The 10078-nt window shown below is 38.1% G+C and overlaps 1 protein-coding gene across 1 annotated transcript in view; it reads right to left on the reverse strand.

Annotated features, from left to right (window-relative positions):
• LOC131794143 (ranBP-type and C3HC4-type zinc finger-containing protein 1-like) overlaps positions 1 to 8616 on the reverse strand; it is a 15758-nt gene extending 7142 nt beyond the window's left edge. Inside the window, exons 1-6 of the mRNA XM_059111661.2 lie at positions 8286 to 8616; positions 4648 to 4816; positions 4144 to 4326; positions 2456 to 2612; positions 1281 to 1374; positions 329 to 1072 (exon numbers count right to left, since the gene is read on the reverse strand). Of these exons, the coding sequence (XP_058967644.2) occupies positions 329 to 1072; positions 1281 to 1374; positions 2456 to 2612; positions 4144 to 4326; positions 4648 to 4816; positions 8286 to 8492 (1554 nt within the window). The 5' untranslated portion in view covers positions 8493 to 8616. The remainder of the gene's footprint in view (positions 1 to 328; positions 1073 to 1280; positions 1375 to 2455; positions 2613 to 4143; positions 4327 to 4647; positions 4817 to 8285) is intronic.
• Positions 8617 to 10078: the final 1462 nt, after the last annotated feature.

Here is a 10078-nt window from a genome sequence, read left to right on the forward strand (position 1 = left end):
TGCGCGAGAATTCGGCTGTAAACGGCAAAATATGACGTTCACATTTTGCGCACACTAGAACGAAAGCGCGAAGGGCATTAGGGGATATCATGTGATAACCAGATTTTTTACCTGATAGATTCAGGTCTGAAAGCTCCGCACAAGCTCTGCTATGATGTAATTTTCTTGTAATGGAATGAATGGTAAATAAGCACGTGTTTCATTTCAAAACTTCGTATTCAATACAAATGCTGAATACGGCGCAACAGTGATTTTCACATGTGTGTGTTTTTGCAAAAAGAGAAAAAAGACTGCAGACATTGAACACGTTAGTGTAAACAAAACATACCTGTTGGAACAAAGCTTCCAACCTCTCTTCCTCAGCTATTCTTTGCCTCTCTCTCTCGTCCAAACTTGCCCCGTCGGGCACCACATACCCTTGCGGTCTATCAGCACTACATATCTCACACCCGGGTCTCGTTGGCTGGTTTATAAAAGTGCACGCAGCACAGGCCCATCCATCACGCGGCCTTTCCTCCGCTGCTGGCTGTGCAGCCAGCAAATTGTTCACAAACGACCCCTGGGGGCCGGGGGAACTGCCGGGATCCTCTTGACCATGCAACAGCTGGACTATGTCGCGTATGTTCATGTCGCCAATAATTGCTCTTTGCGGAAAGTTAGACGGTAAGGTAGTGGGACCACTTGATTGTTCGTGGTTCGAAAATGATGACGGTGGACTGTCTTGCACTGTTGGAAGCCGCTCCGATCTGCCAGACGGTTGACTGACACCGACAAACTCGGGGATACTTGTCGTACGTCTTAACGGCCCTGGTGAGTCGGGAGCTCTTTCCAGAGGAACCCTGGTTCCAGCACTGCCGCTGGCTGTTGAACTGACTGATGCTGCATGACTTCGTCCCAACTGATCAGTATCAGACCTTCTTAATCCCACCGTTTTGCCGGACAAAAGGTACAGAAACACTGTGTGCCCTGTTTGTCTCACATTCAAGTCAAGTAGCGTTTCCGTGGGCTTGGGTATTTTTTTGCCGATAATCCACTTTTGAACTTGCACAGGAAAACTGAATCTGTCAAAAACCTGAAGAAAACACCTGGACAGTTTCTTTTAGAACTAGGTAATGGTTACTTTGAAAATTTATCTTCTAAAGGCACCATTTTTGCAAACCTCACGCTACTTATCAATGAGTAAAAGCTCAACGAGCCACAATATTCAAGTTTTTTTACCAAAATCACTCGCCTCTTGTAGAGTGCTTTAGATTATAATTTTTTCATAAGTCGAACATTACCTCTTGCTTCAGTCTCTCTATTGTCGCCGATGGCGAGACCTTCATGGTGAATGCTCCTCCACTAGATTGTTTATCTTCAACCACCACCCGTAAACTGCGAAATTGAAAGAATTTATTAGGAAGACTAGGAAAGCTTCACTTTGTTTCCTCCACATCTTATTCTAACTAATATATATATATATATATATATATATATATATATATATATATGTAAGTATATATATATATATATATATTAATATGTAAGTCTTATTATTTATCGATGTATTCATTAATTTAAGAGCGAAGAGGAAACATAGGTGACCTCGAAGGATACATATCATCATATCATCACGTGTGTATGTTGTTTGTCATCGGTTATTGCTCTCGCCTTAAGAAAAAAAGGCTCTTTTACTCTGGTATGATAGAAAAAGCGTGAATAGAGTCGCTCGGGAGTTTAACGTTTTTCTACATACATGTATTCGATGATACTTATCCAAAGATAGGCCAAAAATTGATCAGTTTCCGGGAACTTTCCAAACGAACAAAAATCCTTCACGAGGTTTATGTCAAGAGTCACTATTCACCTGTATGGTCTTAACTAGTTAATTACAGTACCGCTCAAAAGAAAGTTGACATTCTCAACTCGAAACTCGAATCTATCGAAAATCGAGAATTGGGGCTCGCGTATCAAGTATCAAGAATCGAGAATCCAGGATCGAGACGCTCGAGGAAATTTTCGAGGATCTCGATGACAGTTTCGAGGAAACGATTTCATTCTCGCTAGCGAAACAATAGCCAAAGACATAGCACTTAACAAGTGGCTTCGTACTGTTATGTTAATTAATTTAAAGCCTCGCAGGAGTTATATAAACCTAACAGGAGTTAAGAACTGTCCAGGAATCTATTAACATTCGTTTTCGTTTAAAACTGCGTATGTTGGAGTTTTCTTGTTAGTTACAGTTTAGTCGTTGTGTATTAGAGGTCTTTTTCTTAAAGTGGAGTCGTTTCGCGTTTGAAGAACACAACACGTAACACAGAAGCCGCTTGCATGTATGCAAATATTTTCATTCTAAACAGGACTGGAACTCAAATGTATGTAAATCACAAAAAAACTGTGCCCTCCTTGTGTCTACAAAGTTCCAGGGGAGCAAGGTGGGGAACGTAAATCGTTAAAAGAATTCCATTTCATTTACTTGATCGTATCCCCTCCTGAGTCCATGGTCACCAGAACAGGATTCTTGAGTTTTATGCTGAGAGGAAGTTTTTCATTTGCCAACTTTTTAATGAGCTCGACCGCTTTATCTTGTGCTCCGATCCTGACTGCGTCACTCAGACTCGAGCAAAGAGCATCTGAAATAATTTTCACCACAGTCTTAAAGTAAATGATTTGAACATTGCAGTTGCAACCTATCGCATATAGCAATCTTGTGTGCGAGTGGCTACGACAAGCACTGCCATTAATAATGTGACGTTCAGCGACATGAACAACATGAACAGTACCTACACTGTATATATATCTGGAAGTCGGGAAAAGGATTGATCAGTTACAATTCACAAACACCACTTGAGTCTTACAGCCAACATTTTCAATAGTAGTAACAAAACTGACCACTACATTTCCACAAATTACACTCGTGAAATTCGATTAATAAACGACTCCCTCGCCCACTGGGGACGACCACACTACCCAGTCACATTCGTCTCAACCACTAAAATACCCTGGAAGTACAGCCAGTGATTTGTAGGTTTTGCTCTCTTCTCCTTTTTATCTTTGCCACATTTGTGAATTTGTTTCGACCCTGTACTTTCACTTCATAGAAGCCCACAATGTCACTGATCAGGAGGGGTCGCTGTTATGACAAATTAGGAGGCAAAACTGGTATTCTTTAAAAGATCAGAAAAGATTTTGACTCCCCCTCCCCTTCCCCCTCCCAACCGTTCCTCTATGAGAAGGTACAAATACATGTTTTTTTCTGGATCTTAACACAATTCAAAAGTGAAAAATTTCCAGTACCTTTAAAAACTGAAATATTGCAATACAGCATCACTTATACGTGAATATCGTAACAGTAAATATGCAATTATTGATAATTTTTCAAGAGTAGAGACAAATCACCTATTATGCAAAAAATCAAACCAACAAAGCTGCTCAATCTCCTGACAACTCAACGTGGTCTCAATACGAACCTTTACGCCTTATAACTCAGTTCCCTTACTCAAATAATGCTGGTACTATGACTCCTATATATTTTTAATGTTTTTCAGAAATTCCTTTCCTGAACAAATCTTTATTCAAGCCTCATTAATTTCTTCCATAGTACTACATAGCTTTATGTAAATAAGGGATGCATCCACCCTCTAAGGGAACCACTCTTTCAACAACACATCCATCTGTTTTCCCTTTGTTTTTCCATATAGCAGTGAGTGGGAAATAAAAGCAATCTACATACTAAACACAAAAAAAAACCCAGGTTGTGGCTTAAAACACAAAACAGCCTGAAGTAGATCATTCAGTAAATAAAATGTTTCCTACTATTCCTTCAGTACCTTACAAATATTTGGATTTCTCTTGTTGTGTTAAGCTAAATAACAAGATACAAGCAGGTAATAGTGCTTCTGATCTCAACAGGTTCTAATCATGATATTCCCCTCTCAGAACTTTTAACACTTTAACTCCCAAGATCTGATTGTTAATTCTCCCTTCTGGCTGCTACACATTTCCTTGTAAATTAGTTATGAGAATTGGAAGTGAGATCAAGATAACAACTTCTACCCTATCAGTTTGAGTATTCTCATTACCTGGGGGCAGGATAATGTATGGATATTCTAGGGAGAAGTTACATGTTAATCACTTCCAGGAGTTAAGGGTTAAAGAACTTACCTATCCTTGCATCGTTCATTTCTCGAGCCTTAAGTGCACCTAACACTTCTCTGGACGAAGGATCTGAGGATTTTTGTGCTGGAGCTGGAGCAGGAGCAGCAGGTGGTGTATTCTGCAATGGAGGTTGAGGGTTTAAAGGCCCAGTCCAGTTTGCCCGTGGATCCACTGGTAGGCTCTGGGTACCTACTCAAAACAAATTGGTTTGTCAAATCACAAATAAAGCCATTTTCCTACTGCATCATACACGATTAATCTCCAAGAGAACAATTTCAGTCCCAAGCTAAGAATTTCTAGTTGTCAGTGTAAAGAAGGACACTATAAAATTAAAGGCATTGAAAATGAAAATTTGATTGTATTCTTAAACCCTTACTGAATTTTGCTACAGTGTCAAGTCTAATGGGGTCAAACAAATTACTGGTATACCAAAAATTTATGTCAAGAACTTCCACAAATATTCCTCTTAGCAAATATAATGAAACATAAATAAAGTGATATATCTCTTACCTTGCAGGGACCGTAAAATATTCTGAACTATGATTGAGAAATGGCTTCCATTAGAGTCAGGGCCAAAATGCAAGCCATAAATGATTCCCCCAATAAGACGAATGTGATGCCAGGCAGGTTGCACAACCTGGTATATCATACTCTCAGTCAATGGTAAGTTTAGTGTTGGCTGTAAATGAGGATAAAGATATTTCTCAGTGCTAAGACATATTATGTGATACATGCAATTTGATTGGTTCTTACCTATGATCTATTGGAAGACAGATGCATAACGACATCACCATCAACGACATCTTGCTTTTTTATCATATAAAACAAATAAATTCCATGTTGTGTGACTCTGCACAGTAACAGGTCACAGAAGATGTCAAAATGTAAAAACATCAGTGACACACTCGGATGTGCCTTGTGTGCCACTTTTCCCTTCTTAGCACATTTTGACGCTATATAATAATAATATTATCATTATAGAGCCCATCCTTCATATGACTTTGTTCTAATGCACTTTACAGTACAGCATTTTTCAAGGGATTTTCGCCAGACTGCATCGAGCAGTTGATTTTTTTTTTCTTTTCACATCATCTGTGATCTTTTACCTGCATCATCTGTGATCTGTTACCGAACAGATGCAGAGCAACACAGAACCCATTTGTTTATCTGATATTCTGCTATACAATTTGAGCCAGGCTTGGCTGCACATCACAGTTAACAGAACTTTTCCTTTGTTAGGAAAGATATTAAACATTTGTTATGAGCTGCTGAGCATACAGAGAAACAGTTTGAGTCCGGTTCAATTCAAGCAGCTGGACGGCGTATCAGAAAAATGGACTATTCTTCTAAAGATAGTAAGGAAAAAATTAAATTCTTAGCACAATGCAGTAATCTGCATCAACAAATTCTTATGTTCCCATCACATTGTTCATAAATGGGGCCTTGCCAGACTACTGGCAGCATTTATTTTAGCTCTATTCAGTCAAAGCGCCATTTACAAACAGTGCCACGGGAACGGGAAAATAGCCCATTTTTCTGATTGAGTACAGAATTTACGTAAAGTGACATTTATCTATAACTTCTATAACTTTGTTTCTGTCTGCGGCACATAATTATAAATGGAGTTCAAGAAGAGTAAACAAGGTACTCTGTTGAGTGAGCCACAGAGAACTTATCCACTTGTTAACCCATGAAAGAGGTTTTTATGTAACATTAGCCCCCCACATATTACAAGTCTGCCTATTAGATAATAAGGGGATGGAACATTCACTATCAAATTAACAAATGAAAACTGCTCATTCAAAGACACCAAATCCTATCACAACTTTATGAATATGCTTAAATTTCTCAGAATTTTTCTTTGTCCCACATTCCTGACAAGATGAAAAACATCTCTCTATATCTTTACTGAGCACAAAATTTACTACCTCTCTTAATCTGTTTCCAAACATTATGCTATTAACATTCCTGATCCTAGCAGTATGCCGGACGCATGTCATATGAACTTTGTAATAGACCTCGCTTACTGTAGAGTCTCTGTGGCTCAGTGGTAGGGCATCATCAGAATGCAGAATCTGAAGGTCTGAGGTTTGATTCCTCATGGGGACTCAAAATTTTTTCTTTGTCCCACGCTTATGAAAAGACAAAAAATATCTTTCTCTATATCTTTTCTGAACTCAAAAAATTTACCATTTACCATCTCTTTTATTCTATTTACAAACTAGGGGAAAGAAGTTAAAATCTTAGCTTCATCCTTAGAAACTTGATTGGCAAAAATCAACAGGCACAGTGACATATAGAAATTTACTGCCATAGAGAAGTTGAATCTGGTTTACTGCTAATCAACCAAAGGTATTAAATAAAGGTTATTATTATTTAAAAAAAAAAAAAGATTTAACTCAATCAACTGCTAGAAGGCCTAAATTGTCACTTTGCTAATGACTAACAAATTGAAAAGTCAATCTGAAGCTGTACCTGCATATTTGTTTATTGATGGGGAAATATGCACAAAGTATCATTAAATAATTTAGACTGGCAACACGGCAAATTAGCTTTTGAGGTGTAGAAACTTCATTGCACAAAGAGTATGACCATCACAAGACAAATATAGTTTTTGAAATCGAGCTAAATACACAACCATTGTATGAAAAACAACTGCTCTGTTAAATGCTTCTCATTCCCGCTGCCTAACTTAACTAGAACTATTCCAGAAATTATGCAAGAGGAAGTTGAAATGCCATCACGTTGTTATTTCATCGCATTGCATTCTGTTTACACTATCCTTCTGAATTATATGGTGTGAGGTTCACCATTACCACCAAAATTTTTCAAGACTGCATTGTCCTGCAGCATCACAAATTCTCTTGCAGTCAATGTTAATTTACTGACATGTATAGCAAAATTTGATTGAAAATTTTGTGCCTTACGCCAAAATTCACAACTAGTGCTATGTTAGTTGCTTTTAGACAAATACGCAAAGTTACACTGCACGTAAAGGTGCAGTATAAATCACACTTTGAAGGAATTTAAATGTTCCATGTGCATTTTATGAAATGTCTAAATTCAAATCTAATTATGTTTAAAACAATGTTTTGCACAATCATGTGCTTACATACAATTCAGGGACAAGTCCCACACAATTTCTTTTACGTAAACTGCATTGATTGGTCGAAAGTTATATAAAGCAATAGCATCGAGACAATGTGCTTACAAAGCACATTTCTCACACGTGAACGTAATTCAAATGGACGTGTCTCTAAACTTTGAAGTGCCTCCCACGATAGACGGGTCATTATTTGGCACCTTGCATAGGCTTACTCAGCACAATGCTTTAACATGAAGTCATATGGCATAATACCATGCAGCTGTTGAGCCTACAGTATTAAGTAAGTTCTCAGTTATAAAGAATTAGAAACTTTAGTTGTTGTTCAGCTATCAATGCTCGTATTGAGCGAATCGATTCAACACAAGGATGCGAGTCTCCACCCGTTCCATTCACATTCGATATGTGAGGAATGAAGCAAAAACTTCATTTCCATGAGGAAAAGTTTTATAAAAAAAAAGACTTTTATTCATATTAACACAACGACCTCTTTATCTTTACTTACTATCGATGTTTCAAGGCCCTTTTAAACTAAAAAAAAATCCCTCCGGTACACGAAATAAAAAACATGGCGGACCGAATTTATTTTTATTTTCATACAATTTATTTTATTTTTTATATTTTTATATTTGCCCTCCACCTTTTCATAAAAGTGCTGACTCGGAACAAAGAGTAGAGTTAAAAGCTTTACGAACAGCGCCAGTTGGTAATGTATGCCTAACAATGGCGGTTCGTTGACCGTTTTGATTCGATCCACAGACGTGAAAGTGTAAAGTGTGTGGAGAACCTCGGAGATGAAGTATATCAAGCGTCCACGCGAAAATCATATCACATCCAACATGCTCTTTGTGGTGTTGAACGAATCACATTTAAACACGAGTTTTTTCGGCGTCAACGAACATCCGCTTTTTTAATCCCGCTTTTTCCAAAAGAGCTGCGAGAAAATACTTTGCTCGTAAATTTGCCCTGAAAAACTTTCAAATTGCGTCACAAGTATGAAATTATTTCTAGCTTCGAATGCAAGTCTTTCTGTCATGAAACTTACCATTCCTGACGACTCTAGTCTTCCAAAAATCCTATACAATCCTGTACCACTTCCGCCTTGGCGATTGCCGAGAAGTTGTACTCTTGAATAAACATTCGGGTCTCCAACTTCTAACCAACGATTCTGCCCAGCTTGATGGTAGAAGACAAACGCGCGACATTCTACGAAGACAGTTTCATTGGGTAAACCTGCGTTTTTCTGCGCCATGTAATTTTGAAGGCATTAAGGGAACTCTTCTTCTCCTTGAACTCTTCGCTAAGACTGAAGTATGAAGCATCTATCATCAGAAATCGAAATTGAAGGTTCACAGGGGATTGAGGTTCTAAGAGCGTCAATATTCGTAATTATAATGAGAGATAATCGAAAGCCGGAAACCAAATGTATTGTGGGTCGCTATGGATATATATAAATCTAATATTATAATCTCTTTTCGTTAGGTAACCGCTGAACCGTGGAAATACCTTATACAATATTATGCAAATGATTCTTTTAATTCTCTTTCGCCTCGTTTCGAAAGTGAGCTCAGAAGTTGTTCAGATTCTTCTTGCTACCAATACACCCAATTGCCTTGGCTGACCCCCCCCCCTCCCCCCCCGAATCCTTATGTGTTAATGTGTGGATATGCCCAGCATGCACTAAAATAGCTCATTGGGTGAAAATTAGAAATAATAGGGCTTTGGTAGGTATGGGCTTGGAGTTGGAAAAAGCCATACACACAGGCCAACGATTCGTTCCGGAGCGATACCATGATAAGGTTTTATATTGAAATAACACACTAAATAAAGACTAATGATAAAGATCAGAACCGTGTTCATTCACAATGCAGAGTCGACTTAAGCGCTTGTCAGCGTCACCTCATGGACTGGATTAAAAATATCTTTCACCAGTTCCAGACAAAGCGGCTAAGATTGTAATCGATCGCCCTGTACAGTCTTCATCGACTCAGGCGCTTATCGATCTTTGATGGAACAATCTTCGTGTTATGCAATCATAGGCTCGTTTATGTTTTTAAATGCCATAAAGGATTTTTAGATCATGATTATCATTTTAACACTGGCTCCTCAATTCATAATTATCAAACTCGTCATGTCAGCGACCTGAGAATTGATGGATCTCGTAGCAGCAGAGGTCAGTTATGCTCTTCCTATTTATTTTTTAAAGAATAGAATGAAATTCCAGTAGGAGCCGGAAACAATGAAACTGTTAGCGGTTTTTAAAATGCAATCTCACAATTTTTAGTGTAATTTGAGACACCGCAGTTTTTAGATCTATTATTCAGTTTAGTACAATTTAAGAGACTGTAATTATTATTATTATATAATACTGTAAAGGGATCGAAAAGTGTTGATCTATAGCCACATTGCAACTGCTGTTGGCTCGATCGCGTGACTAGTTTGTGGTATGTGTAGCATGTGACACAAAAAAAAATCACATCGAGTATAATGTTTCATCTCTTACCAGTAATGGCAGACCATTACTAGTAGGCAGCATACTATGTCTCTATTGTAGTTCTTAGAAAAATCCGAAAGATTAGCTGGCTTTATCAATAGCTGACGTTAAGATATTACCCTCGACCCCAAGACTTTTTAAAACGACCGTTTTTTATATTGGTACACTTTCATTTACTGTTAGAAGAATCTAACGCTGGTTATATTAGTTGAGGCAAGAGATTATAATATCTTGGCTAAGGTTATTTATCTCAATCAATCGGTTTTAGTTGGCAATCAATTAAGTGTTTTACTTACCCGCCGACGCAGCTCAGTAGTTGCAATGAAGGCCAAATAAATTTGTCT

Source organism: Pocillopora verrucosa, chromosome 3 (genome assembly GCF_036669915.1).
Source record: "Pocillopora verrucosa isolate sample1 chromosome 3, ASM3666991v2, whole genome shotgun sequence".
NCBI classification, from domain to species: Eukaryota; Metazoa; Cnidaria; class Anthozoa; order Scleractinia; family Pocilloporidae; genus Pocillopora; species Pocillopora verrucosa.